General features: G+C 36.1%; 1 protein-coding gene across 8 annotated transcripts in view; it reads right to left on the bottom strand.

Moving 5' to 3' along the window:
- SSBP2 (single stranded DNA binding protein 2) overlaps nucleotides 1–19,135 on the bottom strand; it is a 331,697-nt gene that overhangs the window by 67,419 nt on the left and 245,143 nt on the right. For all 8 annotated transcript variants that reach the window (XR_016038015.1, XM_055428680.2, XM_055428682.2 and 5 more), the window contains one exon: nucleotides 3,386–3,445. Coding sequence is in view for 7 of the 8 variants with exons in the window: in XM_055428680.2 (XP_055284655.1) it covers nucleotides 3,386–3,445 (60 nt within the window). In the remaining variant the exon portion in view is untranslated. The remainder of the gene's footprint in view (nucleotides 1–3,385; nucleotides 3,446–19,135) is intronic.

The following is a 19,135-nucleotide window of genomic DNA, read 5'->3' as shown; positions in this document are numbered from 1 at the left end:
AGTTTAATACTCTGATTCTAAATTTCTAAATTTCATTGGTATACCATGTTTTATCACTGGAAATAATTTTCTTCAAAAGTTTATTTTTTTCTTGTTTATTTTGAAGTATTAGAACAATTGACAAGTCTATTTGCTATTATCACTAATCCTATAGAAATCTTGATAGAGGTCAAGTTGTCTTTCAAAATGACTCTTTACCCACACTCAACTCTTTAGTCACCAGTGTTTGTCTTTTGATAAGTCAAATTTTAACTTTTTAAAAACATTTTGATCAGTCCCAGGATGACCAGATGATGGTTTTATGCATCAGAAGGGTATGATCACTAGATTCTTTAAATCCATAATATCAGGAAAAATAAATTTATACATTTTGTGGGTTAATATTCTCATATTTGTCAACATGTTAAATGTATTCCATTGAGACCTAACTAGTCACAAATTTTGGACACATTCTTTGCTTTATAAAAGATCTTCACTTTGACAGAAAATAACACTAATGATGAGGATGCTTAATAGCAACAAATAGAAAGTTAACAATAATATACACTTGTGAGCCAATATACCTGTTAACAGAGTTTCAGGAATGGTGAGAAATTCTAATTCTATAGTGTCAATAAATCAATAACTTACTCTTGGTGCCACTCACTAACAGTCTCTGTACTTCTGGCTGTCTTGGTTTCCTTAGCAGTGTTGAATGAACACTGAATTTTTCAGATTAAACATTTTAAACTATGAGAAGGTTAAAGACCTCCAGGTTATGGATGCTTCAACAACACCAACCTATTCTGACAGCTGAACCAATTCCAATGTAATTTCTGTTTCATGTGTTTTCCCATAGGCATTTATTCTTTACAACCTTGCAGATTTTTGTAATTTTACTTTTCCTTTCAACATTTTAGACACTATGACCCTTTCCTGAATTTTTGGGCATAGTGATATTATATCATGTTCTAAACACTCAGTCCTATAAATATATAAACAGTATAAGCCATTGTGTATTTAGCCCAGAATCATGAAAAACCACCTCGGAAATAATTAATTGTAAATTCTGGAGAAGCTCTTTATTAAAGGCAAGTCTTTTGCATATTCAAATGACTAGTCAACACCACTGAAGAAGTTAATAGTTTACTTTTTATTTTCTTAGATACAATCTACCAATAAAATAAAGTTTTGATCATTTTAAATAGACTAGATTTTAAAATTTAACATTTGTTTTAATAGACATCATTCCAATTAATCACCAAAAATATCATTGCCAATTCTACTGTAATGACTACATAATGAAATTGAAGAACTGTTTTGTTGTTTGAAAATGTTGTGCTATTAGTTAACAGTGTAAATGTTGTTTTAGGAAAAGTTTAACAGTTTGTTCAAAGTTCTTTAAAAACAATAGTATAAATGTAAATTATTATAAATTTGAAAGATGTCTGGATTAATAAAGCTTAACTACACATGGGGAGGAGGACAAAAAAGGGCCACTCAAAAGAGTACAATTGTTTTAAAATATACTTAGGTAAAGACTGTTCAAAATTATTGACAAAAAAGAACCCGTATTGTAACTCTTTTTTACCTTTAACTTTTTAATTGCTTCTTTTAAAAATCCAAAGGCATTATATATTAGTTCTTCAAAAATATTTCAAACAATCTAGATTTAGGATTCCACATTTCTACCGCCAGTCCACTCCTCTTTCCAAAAGTCTTTCATTTTGTCAGTTTCTTTGGCTGTGGAACTTAGCTTAGTATCTTATATGTAGCAGGCATTTCAACAGTGTCAAATGGATACAATTACAGTAATTCCAAGATATTTTCATAATTCATATGGAATAATGGAGTCAGAAAAATTCTCACATACATAGGGAAATTCACATTTCCCTAATATAGATTCTTGCTGTTTAGTGGCTAAGCCATGTCTGACTTTGTGACCCTATGAACTACAGCACGCCAGGCTTACACACCTCTTATATCTATGGATATATCTATGGATGGGATGTCTGAAACACTATGACAACTGCAGTGAAAGGTATAACCTTTTGTCCTTAAAAAGGAAATTTAAAAGACTCAGGCACCGATAAGCAGATCTGACTGTCAATATACACAGGTTCACCCACAGAGAAAATAAAACTCCCCATATGTTGGAACGCTTGGCATCTGTGTGCTTCTTTTTCCTATTTCCTGCCATGTCCCCCTGGCCCTATGTACTGAATGCAGATTCGGTCTGAAGGAGAAAATTCCTCCAGCTGCTAACGTGAGGACTTCAGCACTGTAGCAATGGGATGATCCAGCCTTGCTGCCTGCTTAAAGGTTTCCCCTGGGGATGAATGTGGGTGCTGGCACGCCCAATTGTGTTAGGACATTTCAAGGACACTAATTTCAGTAAGAGGAGAGGGGAAGCAAAGCTCCATTTTTATCAAATGTGCTATCAAAGAAAACACAATTTTCTTGTTTCATTTTTTGGTCAGGAAGCAAGCAGAAATTTTTCAGAAAAGAAAAGATTTATTGTGATAATAGGCTTTACTTCAGATCTGGGTAAATGATGATAAAAACAACTGTAAGTGACAAAACAATTATCTTAACGTAAATATTCCAAACAGTTAAGCACTTAATTTACTCTTGTTTACACACACACACATGCACACTGTCTCTAGTCTAAACTTAAAACTGTAACATACCTGCAAGTAAAAACCGTGCTCTATTCTCTTTAGTAAATAAATATTTATGTTATTGATAAACTATTTGAGGACAAAAATCTATGAAATCTCAGAGCTCTTGTAGGTAAAAATAGTTGGACAATCTACTGTTAACTACTGATTTAACTCTCGTAGAAGAAGCTAATTATATGCCAGATACGTGACTATAATTGGGCAAAATTGATATGACTGCCATGTTATTGTAACTGTATAATATAAAAATAAACTTAAGTATGTTCATAGAAAATTTCACTGCCATCCTTTAGGGTGTAATCTGCATTTACCAAAATCATACATATTTTGAAGGTTAGGATCAAAGTATATGGCAGACTCCAAGGGTCAGCAAACATTTTCCTGTAAATATCTAGATAATAAATATTTGAGGGTTGCAGGCTACCTACAGTCTCCATCATGACTCAGATTTCCTGTTGCAGTGTAAAAGAAGCCACAGACAATGCATGAATGAATGAATGTGGCACTGTTCCAGTACAATTTTATTCATAAAAAGTCAACAAAACTATGGGCCAACCATTGATGTAGATTATACATCACTAGAAGTTCCATAAAATGAGATGAAGGATAATTTAGCATTTTTATAAGAAAGAAATACATGTGACATTGTCAAGATCTTTATTGACTCTTTAGAAAAAATAAAAACACTAAAACATCAAACTTCAGTAGTACACATAAAATCTTACCTGGTTAGGTATCCTCAACGGGGGCCTTGGACCTCCAGGGTATCGAGGTGACATAAAAGGCTATTGAAGTAAAACAAATAAACAAAACAAAACAAATGTAAAATACAGATCTGAAAATAAACTGCTTTGAAGAATTTTTGAATTATACAAAACATAAATTTACTTCTGCGGCTAATTTCAGTAGAATAAATGCTTTGAGAAAAATTACCATCCTATTTTTTTTCCGTTTGCAAAATATATGGAAAAACTGCCAAATTTTTAAAAAATGGGAATTATTATTAAGATAATGCTATATAATTGGTAAAAGGTAAGATTAAGAAATTTAGGCAATTGAATTTTAGTAATGACTTCAGGAAGAGGATTACTGGCTACATCATTATACAAGTTGGATTCTGAGTATATTCTTTGGACCAAATTACCCAATTTGGTTTTTGTTTTCCTCTAATAAAGTTGCCAAATTTCTTCATCTTTTCTTTTGTTGTTCTGTTTAAAATGGTAAAGACATTTCTTTCCCTAGGGACATTTGTAGTTAAGAGTTTGTTGTAATTCAAAACTGATTATAAATTTCAAAGTTGAAATTTCTTTGCATATTTTGAGCCTAGCAGACTATGAGGTGTGTACATTTTTAATAAACAGTTTTTATCAAAGTATAGTTTATTTATAATGTTGCATTGTTTCAGATGTACAGTAAAGTGATTCAATGATACACACATATATATGCAAACATATATATATACTTAGATTCTTTTTCAATATAGGCTATTATAAGATATTGAATATAGTCTCTGTGCTATACAGCAAGTCCCTGTTGTTTATTTTATGAATAGTAGTGTGTATATGTTATGAGGTGTATATTTTTATGTACTTTTATGTCCTTATATTAAAACACAAGTTGATTATTTTGTTAGATGACTCAGAGCCTGCTAAGATGTGCTGACTCTGACAGTCCCAAAACTATCTGAAAAATATGCTAAAAGTATCATTTTGATGATTATTCAATATTGAGTGGAAGAATATTTCTGACACTTAGATTTGAGCACAAATTTTAAAAAATTATTAAAAATTCCATTTTTATAAATATAATTGTTTGCTTATACTATACATAATTACATGTAATGTAAGCAAATTATCAACTCCGAAGGGCTGAATATTAATTAAAATATTAAGAATGAATTCACTGAAGACTTGCACAAGCCAATTCTGTAGTTCAGTTCAGTTCAGTCACTCAGTCGTGTCCGACTCTTTGCGACCCCATGACACAGCATGCCAGGCCTCCCTGTCCATCACCAACTCCCGGAGTTCACTCAAACTCATGTCCATTGAGTCGGTGATGCCATCCAGCCATCTCATTCTCTGTCGTCCCCTTCTCCTCCTGCCCCCAACCTTTCCCAGCATCAGAGTCTTTTCCAGTGAGTCAACTCATCGCATGAGGTGCCCAAAGTACTGGAGTTTTTCAGCTTTAGCATCAGTCCTTCCAATGAACACCCAAGATTGATCTCCTTTAGAATGGACTGGTTGGATCTCCTTGCAGTATAAGGGACTCTCAAGAGTCTTCTCCAACACCACAGTTCAAAAGCATTAATTATTCGGCCATCAGCTTTCTTCACAGTCCAACTCTCACATCCATACATGACCATGTGAAAAACCATAGCCTTGACTAGATGGACCTTGGTTGGCAAAGTAATGCCTCTGCTTTTGAATATACTATCTAGGTTGGTCATAACGTTCCTTCTAAGGAGTTCAGTTCAGTTCAGTTCAGTTCAGTCGCTCAGTCGTGTCCGACTCTCCGCGACCCCATGAATCACAGCACGCCAGGCCTCCCTGTCCATCACCAACTCCCGGAGTTCACTCAAACTCATGTCCACAGAGTAAGCGTCTTTTAATTTCCTGGCTGCAATCAGCATCTGCAGTGATTTTGGAGCCCAAAAAAAGAGTCTGACACTGTTTCCACTGTTTTCCCATCTATTTCCCATGAAGTGATGGGACCAGATGCCATGATCTTTGTTTTCTGAATGTTGAGCTTCAAGCCAACCTTTTCAGTCTCCTCTTTCACTTTCATCAAGAGGCTTTTGAGTTCCTCTTCACTTTCTGCCATAAGGGTGGTGTCATCTGCATATCTGATTATTGATATTTCTCTCAGCAATCTTGATTCCAGTTTGTGCTTCTTCCAGCCCAGCATTCCTCATGATGTACTCTGCATATAAGTTAAATAAGCAGGGTGACAATATACAACCTTGACGTACTCCTTTTCCTATTTGGAACCAGTCTGTTGTTCCATGTCCAGTTCTGACTGTTGCTTCCTGACCTGCATACAGGTTCCTCAAGAGGCAGGTCAGGTGGTCTGGTATTCCCATCTCTTTCAGAATGTTCCACAGTTTATTGTGATCCACACAATCAAAGGCTTTGGCATAGTCAATGAAGCAGAAATAGATGGTTTTCTGGAACTCTATTGCTTTCTCCATGATCCAGCAGATGTTGGCAATTTGATCTCTGGTGCCTCTGCCTTTTCTAAAACCTGCTTGAACATCTGGGAGTTCATGGTTCACATATTGCTGAAGCCTGGCTTGGAGAATTTTGAGCATGACTTTACTAGCGTGTGAGATGAGTGCAATTGTGCGGTAGTTTGAGCATTCTTTGGCATTGCCTTTCTTTGGGATTGGAATGAAGACTGATCTTTTCCAGTCCTGTGGCCACTGCTGAGTTTTCCAAATTTGCTGGCATATTGAGTGCAGCACTTTCACAGCATCATCTTTCAAGATTTGCAATAGCTCAACTGGAATTCCATCACCTCCACTAGCTTTGTTCGTAGTGATGCTTTCTAAGGCCCACTTGACTTCACATTCCAAAATGTCTGGCTCTAGGTCAGTGATCACGTTATCGTGATTATCTTGGTTGTGAAGATCTTCTCTGTACAGTTCTTCTGTGTATTCTTGCCACCTCTCACGTCTGTGCCGCCGGAGTCGGCGTCTCTCGCAATTCTGTAGCAGTTTACGTAATTCTAAATTCCATTTTTATAATACTTTCTATAAATATGTTTAGAAATAGACCTGCAGTTCATGTCTACACATATTTTCTAGGGTTATTTTAAAGGAAGCATCTGAAAAATAAAATTATAACAAATTTATGTGGTATAGACTTTCTCTTTTGGAGACTCGGACACATCAATAAGAACTTTAGAACTCAGCAGTTTGGCTTTTTGCTCGCTGTGTTCTCATATGTTAATGTAGTCTTAGGAGATCATTTTAAATAGAAACAGTGGATTATTCAGGTAATAGTGTCAACTTCAGCTGATAAAACTTAAATGGATTTTCCAGTTTAAACATTTAAAAAAATGTTTAGTTTTTACACATTGTCAAAGTTGACACTCCTTTACCAATTCTGAAGTGTTGCTCTAAATTGGATTAATTAGTTAACTATACTGTCAACTAGAAGCTCATCTCAGTATTCACACTCCCTCTGCTACTTTCCTGATCACCTAATTTCATTTATGAAACTGTCCTGGGCTCATTTAAACCAATTTAATAATTAAGTGTGGTGTCACAGATTTTGGAATGGTTGGCTTTCTTTCACAAAGTGTTTTATGACATAGTCAGTAAGCCAAAATACAATATCAATTTAGTGTTTGAGACGTGGAGAAATAAAAATAGGTTACTAATAATTCCTGCCTATAATAAAATCACTTCAAAATGGAATACAAGGTAGAAATTGTTAATGTTACTAAATTCTGGTACACATTGAAATGCACCTTATTTGGGACAGAGAATTTGAGATTGTATGTTCCTCTGAATGTAAAGTAACATTACAGTATTAATATAAATGGACTATTTAAAAAGAGAAGTTTTCCTCTAATCCGTGGCATTGTGAATAAGTGTGTTTTAACAGGACTGTTGTACTCTCCTATCCGAACATGAGGCCCCATCGAGACACTACTGAGACAGAGGCAGTGCATGTGGTTGTGAACCTTCAGCTGTGAACCTGAAGGCCCCTCTGGAATAAGATTAGGAGAAAGGCTCTTTCAAATTTACTTCCCCTTGAATGCCCTCCTCCAAGAAGTTCACTTTTTTCTTTGGGTGGGGGTGGAGGGGTGTAAAAAACAAAATTGAAATCCACTTACAATTTTCAATCTATTGCTATACAATTAAAGCAAAAAAAATAGCAAAAAGCTAGTTAATTTAGATAAGAATCTACTACTTGTCCTTAAAATATAAATATAAAAAATGGGTAAAGGATTTCATTGGAGGGACTGATGCTGAAACTGCAATACTTTGGCCACCTCATGCGACGAGTTGACTCACTGGAAAAGACTCTGATGCTGGGAAAGGTTGGGGGCGGGAGGAGAAGGGGACGACGGAGAATGAGATGGCTGGATGGCATCACCGACTCTGTGGACATGAGTTTGAGTGAACTCCGGGAGTTGGTGATGGACAGGGAGGCCTGGCGTGCTGTGATTCATGGGGTCGCGGAGAGTCGGACACGACTGAGTGACTGAACTGAAAGCATTTTAATACTAAATTAGCACTGTAGCCCTTAATATTCAGATTGATTCTTAAGTTATCCAGTTAACCACTGAGGTCCTCAACTGCTTGTTCAAGTGCAGACACAATAACAGAACTCAAAGAGTTTAGTATTAGAAACACAACATTCTACTATATTTGTATTTCACTATTCAGAAGTCAATTTGCTTTCAAATATAATTCAAGATATTAAAATAAGTTTAAATTATTTTATGGTAAAACGCTAATATAAGAGATTACCTACCGATAGTATGTGTGTGTGTGCTAAGTTGCTTCAGTCATGTCTGACTCTTTGCAACCCTATGGACTGTAACCTGCCAGGCTCCTCTGTCCATGGGATTCTCCAGGCAAGAATACTGGAGCAGGTAGCCAAGCCCTCTGCCAAGGGATCTTCCTGACCCAGGGACTGAACTCGCATCTCTTCATCTCCTGCGTTGGCAGGCAGGTTCTTTAATATTAGCACCAGCTGGGAAGCCTCTACATCTATTGACAGACCTGTCAGTACTCTCTCTGTTGATAACCTGGAAAGAACAGATTCCTCGAAGGAGCCCTTAGCGATGACAGTGTGCTTACTTTTTATATTTGGGGAATTCTTTTTCATAGTTGGGACATCAAAACATTTGCCTGAAGATGTCAGGAGGATGAATCAATATTTTAAATGGAAAAAGCTTTCCTCTGAAAAAATGGGCTAAACAGTTATAATGTGTGCAGAAAAAACTTGACTGGGAGTCAAATCGGTCCTGGATTCTAGTTTTTGTATGTCCACTAATTAGCAGAGGGACCCTAAATTAAAAACCTTTCAGGGCTTTAGCTTTCTCAATCTAAAATGAGAGTTAGACTAGATGATCTCAAAAGTCTTTTGGGAAATAATAATTTATAAAGTCCCATGATTCTGTGTTAATTATTTCCAGCATTACCCCTAAGTGTAAAGGTTAGCATACTACATCAATAAATATTTGAAGTGTGCAGATGGGACTGGGGTGGGATATCAGTGTATGTTCCTAAGGCACAAACTATCTTTATCAAGGAGCTAGAGAAATAACCTCAGATATGCAGATGACACCACCCTTATGGCAGAAAGTGAAGAGGAACTCAAAAGCCTCTTGATGAAAGTGAAAGAGGAGAGTGAAAAGGTTGGCTTGAAGCTCAACGTTCAGAAAACGAAGATCACGGCATCTGGTCCCATCACTTCATGGGAAATAGATGGGGAAACAGTGTCAGACTTTATTCTTTTGGGCTCCAAAATCACTGCAGATGCTGATTGCAGCCATGAAATTAAAAGATGCTTACTCCTTGGAAGGAAAGTTATAACCAACCTAGATAGCATATTAAAAAGCAGAGGCATTACTTTGCCAACCAAGGTCCATCTAGTCAAGGCTATGGTTTTTCCAGTGGTCATGTATGGATGTGAGAGTTGGACTGTGAAGAAAGCTGATCGCCGAAGAATTGATGCTTTTGAACTATGGTGCTGGAGAAGACTCTTGAGAGTCCCTTGGACTGCAAGGAGATCCAACAAGTCCATTCTAAAGGAGATCAATCCAGGGTGTTCACTGGAAGGACTGATGCTAAAGATGAAACTCCAATACTTTGGCCACCTCATGCGACGAGCTGACTCACTGGAAAAGAATCTGATGCTGGGAGGGATTGGGGGTGGGAGGAGACGGGGACGACAGAGAATGAGATGGCTGGATGGCATCACTGACTCGATGGACATGAGTTTGAGTGAACTCCGGGAGTTGGTGATGGACAGGGAGGTCTGGCGTGCTGTGATTCATGGGGTCACAAAGAGTCGGACACGACTGAGTGACTGATCTGGACTGAGAGAAGTTTATTACTATGCTTTCCAGAGAAAAAGAAAAACCTAGTTGAAGAAAAAAATATACTCCAACAATGATGCTCTTTGTTCAGGTCAAAGGTCAATATAATAAATAACCTATGTTTATTGATTAAAAGGTATGCTAGAGATTTGTTCATTCACCAGATGTCTAGTTAACACCCACAAAGCCACTGTTCTCAGTGGCTGGACATATCAGTGAACAAACCAGATAAAGATCATTGCCTTCTGCTTAGGAGTTTTCAAAGTTCACAGTCCTATAATTAACAGGAGAAACAATTTTCTGGAAAAACTATTTTCTACAGTCCACTAATCTGGAAGAAATAGAACGTTCTCCTCACCAAATGGCAAATATCAATGAAAACCAAAAGAAAATAATATTTCAATCTGGTGCCTTCCCTCAGAAGTCATATTACATCATCTCTACTTGATAGAACATGTAGTGCTATGAATGACTGAAGTTCAAGGTTATGCTTCTAAAAAAGCTTCCCAAATTAGGGTTTCCTAAGGTTCTTTATAATATATAGGATAAACTGAGTAGCACAGTTAGTACCCTGACATATGGAAAACATTTACAGGCATAAAAGCTCATTTCTACATGTTTCAGCGATTTACATAGACTGAATGGGATAAGCCAAAGTGGAAGCAATAAAAATATATATGAAGCCAGAAAAATCAATAAATTATTTGATGACTAAATGAAAGGAGAAAAAAAAAACTAATAGAAATATAAACCAAGTGTCCAGCTCATTTCCTCCAAGTAGTCTTTTAGAGAAAAGATCACACCGCTTAGAATCATAATTTATTTCAGAATGAATGTCATTCCATCTTAAAGGATTATTATTTTCCATTATATCAAGAATTATTCATGAAATATTAAACTTCTGCTTTCCTAAAAGAGATTTTCCTTTATGCGTTTCCATTTCTGCTAGTAGAAAGTCGTAGTCTCCCTCTTATTTGATCTTCATAAGCCATTAGTGCTTTATCTCAATTCTCTAAGATTTAGAAGGAACTGGCTCTTTCTCATCTTTCCTTCTCTGAAAATCCTGGAACCCACTCCGCCCTCATGGAATTATTTTACAAATAATTTACCCACCCTGAAATTATAGGTGGTGAGAACCATTTTAAGCCCTAACTTCTTTTCATATATATATATGATCAAGCTGTACATCTTAAATGACACACTGCTCAAATGTTAACCCTACTAATATCTTCTAACATTTTAATAGTTTCTAGAAAGCATAAATATGATTAATCATCAACAGCAGAATATTTCTTGAGATAACTCTGTTCTCTCCTTTCTCTGCCAAGTAAATTTCTACTAACCCTCCAGAGGCTGGTTTAAGTGTCACCCCTTCTTTAAGGAAGGTCCACAGGCTCCTTTCCCTGCATTTTCCGAGCACGTTGCTCACACTGTCCTCGTAGAGGACTGAGCACACTGCAGGGGAATATGTGCCTTGCTTGATATGAAGGGAACCCACTTCAGGAAAAGAGCACAAAACCAGATCAGACCAAGTACCTTAATGTCAAGGCAATCAATGCATGAAAGAAAACTGGTATTTCTAAGAATCCTTAAAATTGATGTAGCAGTGTACAAATCACCTTATTTTAAATATTTCAACATGGCTTTTGAAACTCCTGATCTTTAAGAGCAAATTGATAATAAAGAATATTTTAAAATCACTGAAATAACTAAAAGCTTCTTTAAAATACCCTCTTATACTTAAGCATTTTCTATATACTACATTTTCTTTTCAGAGCACAATTTAGAACAAATCAGTGATGAAGAGAATACTACTAAGTTCTTTAGTAGAAACAAATCTAACATTTAGGACACTTTACAACTCTGAAAATTTATAAGTCAGAGGTATGTTCTACAGTTTAAAATACTTTTTTGAGGATATAACTGCAAAATTTGCTTCTATTTTTGAAAAAATAATATTTTAAAATGACAAATACATAATTGCAAAGTTTAAGAAAATATGAACTTAGGAAATAATCTAAAAAATACATACACACTTAAAAAATGACTTCACAAAACTACTCAAGTGAAGTTTTATAAGTTCTGTAATTGTACGATTATAATAAAATCTGATTTAAAGAATTTTATTTCAATACACCTTTTTGACACATTTTACAGGAAAAAGTTTTTAGACTTAACTAGGTCAACCTCCTTATGTTATGTAAAAGCAAACCAAAGGCCAAATTTCTTAACTGCCACTTTAGTTTTCTTAGAGCTATATAACATCCTACTACAGTAACACCTTTGTATTGTAGAATAAAGGCAGGTACACATACTACATTCTTATGACCAACTGACCATAAATAAACTGCCTGACAAGGCACTTCCTCCTAGGCCCCTCAGCAACCTTGCAACCATTTTAATGTAGAATTCTTTATCTTGCTCCCATTCAACTTTGAAAAGCTGAAAGGACAATGGTATTTCAAGTAATCAAGTTAATTTGCACATAAAGTAGTAATTAGCATGTGTTCTTCATTCAACAGATGAAATGAAATTCAACAACAGAAATATAAAATAAATCTAGTAAGCGCTATCTCCCCTTGAACATTTTTGGTAGAGTTTTGATAATATAGGGCTTCCCTGATAGCTCAGTTGGTAAAGAATCTGCCTGCAATTCAGGAGACCCTGGTTCTATTCCTGGGTCAGGAAGATCCCCTGGAGAAGGGATAGGCTACCCCCTCCAGTGTTCCGGGGTGGAGAATTCCAATGGTCACAAAGAGTTTGTCAGGACTGAGCGACTTTCACTTTCTTTGATAATATATGTTGATTTCAGTTCATTTATTTAAGTCAAATACAGGAAAAGAATAGAAGACAGGTTAGGAATGGTGGTGCATGGATATGGTATTAGTAGAAGAGTACTATCATTATAATGAAACTGTTCATTATAATGTGATAACTTATAATGAGGTTCAGGAAGAAGGGAAGGAAGCAGTTAGCACATTATAAGAGAGAATTTGCAGAGTCACATTCAATAAACACTTGGTTGTTTCCATAGCTGGCTCACTGACTGAGTGAACAACATTGATGAAAGACTGTAAAAACCAGCGAAAGGTGTAATAAAGTCTGGTTCTCTTGTATAAAATCTCATCTGGCCAATTTATGTGTCTTGTTAAAAATAAGTAGCATCAATTGATATTGCAAAGGTTAAGGAATAGTATTGGCACAGTATATTTGGTTGTCTAATGAGAAAATGCTTATATGTATAGAAGGGAAAATTCAGCTTGTTTATGTAGGATAAATCATATCTTTTAGAGGACTTCATAAAAGTAGGTAAGGAACAAAGTGTTGGAGACTCCAAGACCATATCTAGTTATAATGACAATATTCACATTAACAACATATAAGATAATTTCTGATTAAGATGACTTCCCTGGTGGCTTGGACGGTAAAAGCATCTGCCTACAATGCTGGAGAACCGGGTTCAATCCCTGGGCTGGGAAGATCGTCTGGAGAAGGAAATGGCAAACCACTCCAGTACTCTTGGCTGGAAAATCCCTTGGACAGAGGAGCCTGGTGGGCTACAGTCCAGGGGGTCGCAAAGAGTCAGACACAACTGAGCGACTTCACTTTCTAAGATGACTAAGAAGGTCTTATACTCTCTCCTACTGCTTTCAAGTTTCTCTGTTTCTGGGGTTTCGGGGTTGAAAATAGTGATTCTTAAGCAGTTTTACAGAGTGTCAGCATTTAGTAACCACTTTTTGGTACAGAAGGATGTCAGGTTAATCCATGTATGATTTGGAGGGAAAAAAGGTATGATAACTTCCTGGTTTCTTTCTCTGAAGCACAGGCCAGCTATGAGAAATGCCACCAGTTTAAGACACCCCACAGTGGGGTGTTTTTTATGGTGCTGCATGTACTCATGAGACTCTATTTTTTTTAGGCTTAAATATATTCAAAGAGCTATAAGCCTCAGGTCTTAGAAACAATGTTTTAGCTTACATATTTTCTTTGCATTAAGAAGAGGCTGGGCACTATGTAAAAGTATTAAACATTCTCCTTTCTTAACATCATATTGTCTTTAGCACATAACCATTTTCAGTGCAAAAATGTGTAAGAAAAATGGCTATTTGCTAAAAAGTAATTTGCTTCCAGCAATATTTAGGCAAAAACACAAGGTACAAAGTGATAAATAGAAAAATATGGGTTATCTTCAGTAACTATATTAATTACAAAAGATCAAATATCTACTTTACTTGGTCCTGTGCAGATATGACTTGAGACAGATTAATCTTCTGATATTTTTTATATACTGTTTTAGGCAGACACACAGAAATAATATAAAAGTCTGTGACATAAAAATTATTCTAGAATCTTTCAACAGAAAAACTTCTCTTGAACACCATTTTTTTAAATTGATAAATATGGAAGGTTATAATTATAGTCCTGTAAAGGTAATAAAAATATGTTCACTATGAGATTTTGATCCCAAGCATAAACATTGTCTTAAAAATTAAACATTACCTTTTTCATTCATTCTGTGCCCATTTTTTTAGTTTAGTTCAATTCTCTTTATATAATTTTCCTATATAGATTTCTATTCTCTATTTTGTTATTTGAAATTTCACTGAGAAGTAAATCTTTTTCCTTAATTGTGATAAGAGTTTAAAGCATATGCTATCAATAATAAACAATATTGAGAATATTATTTAGAAAAAAGCATCAGTGTTATGACTTGTACATTTGTTTCTGCCATTGCACATATAGTAAAACTGTTCACATTTTTATTTTTATAATTCCATGAGATGCTTCATAAGTTTTCTGTAGAAAAGTAATGAAGCATAAATTATACATCAACTGAATTTCGTCAAAGTTACTTTACAATTCATATATCTTAATTCGTTCAGTTCCTTTTCTGTTTTTCATGAAAATCTCCATCAGACATTACTGACACCCCAGTGGATAAGACACTCTTGATTAACACATTTTAATTCCAACTAGTATTAAACTAATTTAGCTCACAAAATGACATGCTTGTGCTGGCATATTCTGCTAATAAGCATAAATATGTAGTTTATTTTCCATACATTTTAGATATTCTATCATCAACAACACTTAAAATAACGCATATAAAATAACTGTAAAGTAAGATGTTTTTTGGGCAAGGCTAATCTAATTCAGCACAGAGTTATAAGCAGGTTGATTCTTTGGATATGGATTTAGTCTAAGCATCCAAATTGCTCACTTCTATTATGGGCCTTTTCAAAAAGATGAGACAATTTCTCAAGCTTTCATTACCATATATCAGATACTGGTTTGTGGCAATGGACTTGTCAATTGTGAATGACCAAGCTTCCTCCAAGCTGCCTTCTGGGCTAATCAACTAACAGAAGTTTGAATATAATCTATAAAAACATTAATAAACTGTTTTAGATCAATTTATATTCATAAATACACGAAGACACTTTTTTTTTGGTGTCTGTGGGACAAGTAGCTGGAGTCCTATATAAGCTGAATTTGGCTCTGTGCTGCCTCCTACCGCTAACTCAAGTCACAAGGACAGATGAACCCACATTATTAGTATAGTTTAAAAAAATCACTATGGGTATGAAAATAAATATGTAAGATTTATAATTCAGGGAAAAGTATCAGGCTGACTCAAAAAAGAAGCCAAAACAATAAGTTTTTTAAATTACTCTTAATTTTTCATTGAAGGATGCAAAAGTATTTCCCTCTTCCCCAGCATTTTCCCTATTTTATATTCATGCTTCCATCCAAACTTGTTCCAGATGACAGTGTTGGAGACAGACACTTTAATTTACCTAAACATACCATTAGGTTTGAAGAAAAAAAAAAAAAAGCTATGTTACTCTTATCCTTCTGATATTTTGATATGCTAGGGAAGTTTCTACTGATTAAGCAGCAGTCTTTTTAAATTCACAAGCAGTGATAATATTTGTTATAGAAACCTGCCTATGGGCTTGGTCTCTGGTACAAGTGCCAGATTATTACATATATATATATTTACTTTCTTTAGAAATGAAATGTTATGCTTCACATTTGCTTGGTTACTTACCTGCAACGTGAAGTCTATTTAAAATTACTTATGTCCAAACTACACAGAATACTCTTTTCTACTGAACAGATTTTTACAGAAATTAATGCTCAAAAATATCTGCTTTGAAACTAGAGCTTACTAATTTGACTAATGCCAAACAGTATGAAAATAAGCAAGATGGGAGAATTCCAATTGAACAAAGTGAAGTGACTTCTTCATCTTCAATTTAATGGATGCATTTTGAACCATGTGTCTTAAACAGATACAGAATAAATGTACAGAATAAAACTGAGAAGACAAATTTGAGTGGAGAAAATATTACTGATGTTAAAGTTATCTGTAATGTCAGATTATTTATAGAATATAGAAATGACAGAGAACTGGCAGTAGTCACAGTTGAAGGTATCTTTAGTAAGTAATTCTATTTTACTTTCTTGATAAGCATCCTACTGTGTACAAAGAATATCCGATTACTCTATTCCCTAGCACTGTGTCTTTAAACTCAAGATTATACCTGATAGTTGGGTACAATAGATGGTACCTGGCAACAGCCAATACTCTCTGCTCACAGGTGCCAGCAGAGCTGTTTTCTTTGTCCCTCGGCCGGGATGGACAGTTTATCATAGCCAACACTCATTCACAGCAGCATTTCTTTGACCTCCCCCAGTTCTCCCTCCAGTTACTGCTTCATCTCTTATTTTTTCTTTAGAGTAAAACTCTTTGAAAGAGTTTGACACACTCGTTGCCTCCAGTTTCTCTCTTCCTGCTAAATACTGAATCCACTTTTATGCGACTGTCACCCCTATCACTCCATTGAAACCGGCCTTATCATGGTCTCCAGTGACCACCTCATTAGGTCCAACCATCAGGTGTGAGCCCTCAACTAATTTGAACCATCGGAAGCATTTGACACAGCTGATCATTCCTTATTTCCCTGAAACATTTTTCTTCTCGGTTTCCAGGCTCCCACAGCGCCTGATTTTCTTCCTAACTCATGTGTACCTCCTTCTCATTTTTCTTCCTGGTTACTCCTCATCTTCTTGTCTTCTTCACATCAAAGCTTCGGGATGCTTCTTGTCTCTCTCTACTCTACCCTGGTGATGTCATCCAGGCTCACAGCTTTCCATATTATCCATATGCTAATAACTCCCAAATGTCTCCAGCCCAAGCCTCAGGCATAAAACTCCAGATCTGATACCTTGCTCTCTACTCGACATCTCTTGAATATCTAATAGTCACCTTAATCTTAACAAGTTCAAACTTAAGCTTCTGATATTCTTCTCATACTTCCTCTTGCAGGTTTACTTACATGAGTAAATGTCAGCTCCATTCTTCCAGCTGAACAGGTCAAGAACCTTGCAGTCACCCTTCATTTGTCTTTTCCTCTCACAACACGTATCCAGACCGTTGCCAAGATCTGTTGGTTCTAACTCCAAAATATATCTAAAATCCAATCACTTCTCACCATGGTTACCACCTTTGAGCCATAATAACCTTTTGTTAAAATTTTGTAGTGATATCCAAACTGGCCTCTCTGCTTCCACCATTCCCTCCAATAGACAAATCTCAGCATCGCAGCCAAGATGACCCTGCTAAAACCCTCCACTCAGCAAGACCCCAAATGACCTACAAAGTTCTACTTGATGTGGCTTTCTGCTGCCTACGATTTGTGTATCTGACTGTTCTTCCCCACTGACACTCCACTATAGCTACTCAGGCATTCTAGTTGTTCCTGGATAAGGCCAGTTATATGCTGAACTCAGGGACTTTACCCTGGCTGCTCCCTCAGTCTACAACACTTCCTTCAGACACCAGATTCTTATTCCCTGACTTCCTTCAGGTCTTCACTCAAATAGCATCTTCTTGTTGAGACCTTCTGTGGCCAATCCATCCAGAACTTCCTCTACATTGTCAGTTCTCCTTTTCTGATTAATTTTTCTCTCTAGTCTTTATCACAATCTAACATGTCTTATATTTAAAATATTTATCTTGTTTACTGACTGTCTCTCATAGTGGACTCTAAGTTGAGTGTGAGCAAGGGTTTCTATTTAGCTTGTTTATTACTGCAGTAACTCTAGCATGGGTAAGGGGGGGCAGTCAATATTTGATGCTGAATGTTATCAGCTATCTTAGCCAGTGGTTCTCAAATTTTAGCTTGTTAAGACTCACCTGTGAAAAAAAAAAAAACACAAGAACAAAAACCAAAGGATTCTCAGCACCATGGCCCCACCACCAAGAATTCTGATATACTAGGAGGCAGGTGACCCCCAGGACTCTGCCAATGTTACACAGAACATGTTTGGAGAAACACTGTTCTTAGTCCTAACCCTTTAGATTTCTCACAGGCTGTCTCATGATGATCATATTCATAAAGAACAAGAATGGGCAAATTGTAGCTCACAGGCTAAATGTGGTCCACTACTTGTTTTTGTAAGTAAGGCTTGATTGCAACTGCTGTTGTTCAGTCACTAAGTCACGGATGACTCTTTGCTACCCCATGGGCTGCAGCACACCAGGCTTCCGTGCCCTTCACTACAGCCATGCTCTGTAGTCTATACAGTGTCCACGACTGCCTTTACACTACAGCAGAGTTGAGCAGTGTCATTTCAGGGCCTTCAGATCCTTAAATATTTACTATTTGGCGTTTTATAGAAAGTGTTGACTTCTGATATAGACAGAAGACAAATTATTTCAGAACAGTATCACCTAGTGATAAGTTATTTTAGTTTTTTTAGGGTGATTTTTTTTTTTTTTTGCCACACAGCACAGCATGTTAGTCCCCCATCTGGGATGGAATCTGTGCCCCCTACAGTGGAAGCATGGAGTCTTAACTACTGGACTGCCAGAGAAGTCCGATATGCTATTTTTTCAAAAAGCTGAAGGTATTCTAATGTATACTTAGGCCAAATCTATCCCACCTATATAGGGTACTTGCAATATATTTAATTTGATTTATATTTGATGGGCTTCTCTTGTGGCTCAGCTGGTAAAGAACATGCCTGCAATGCGGGAGACCTGGGTTGAATCCCTGGATAGGGATGATCCCCTGAGAAGGGAAAGACTACCCACTCTAGTATTCTGGCCTGGAGAATTCCATGGGGTTGCAAAGAGTTGGACATGACTGAGCAACTTTTACTTTATATTTAATAATTCATTTCTTTATCTTTAATTCCCCAAAGAATGATGACCATTTTTGTTGCTTTTGTTTCTATAACAAACATTAAACAAAACACAAATATTCTGTTATAAATTGTCTTTGGATATTTGCTATAAATTTTTTGTTTCCCAGGGACCTATAATAAAAATGGACATATTCTGGGAAGAATTTTCAGTAGTAAGACATTGGTCTAGGATAGCCAGGTTAACTTTTTCATAAATAACTCAT

The sequence above is a fragment of the Moschus berezovskii genome, chromosome 8, assembly GCF_049115385.1.
Source record: "Moschus berezovskii isolate FMDL1 chromosome 8, NW_MosBer_1.0, whole genome shotgun sequence".
In the NCBI taxonomy this organism is placed as follows: Eukaryota; Metazoa; Chordata; class Mammalia; order Artiodactyla; family Moschidae; genus Moschus; species Moschus berezovskii.
Note: the sequence above shows the minus strand (reverse complement) of the source record. Positions and strands in the feature narration are given on the sequence as shown.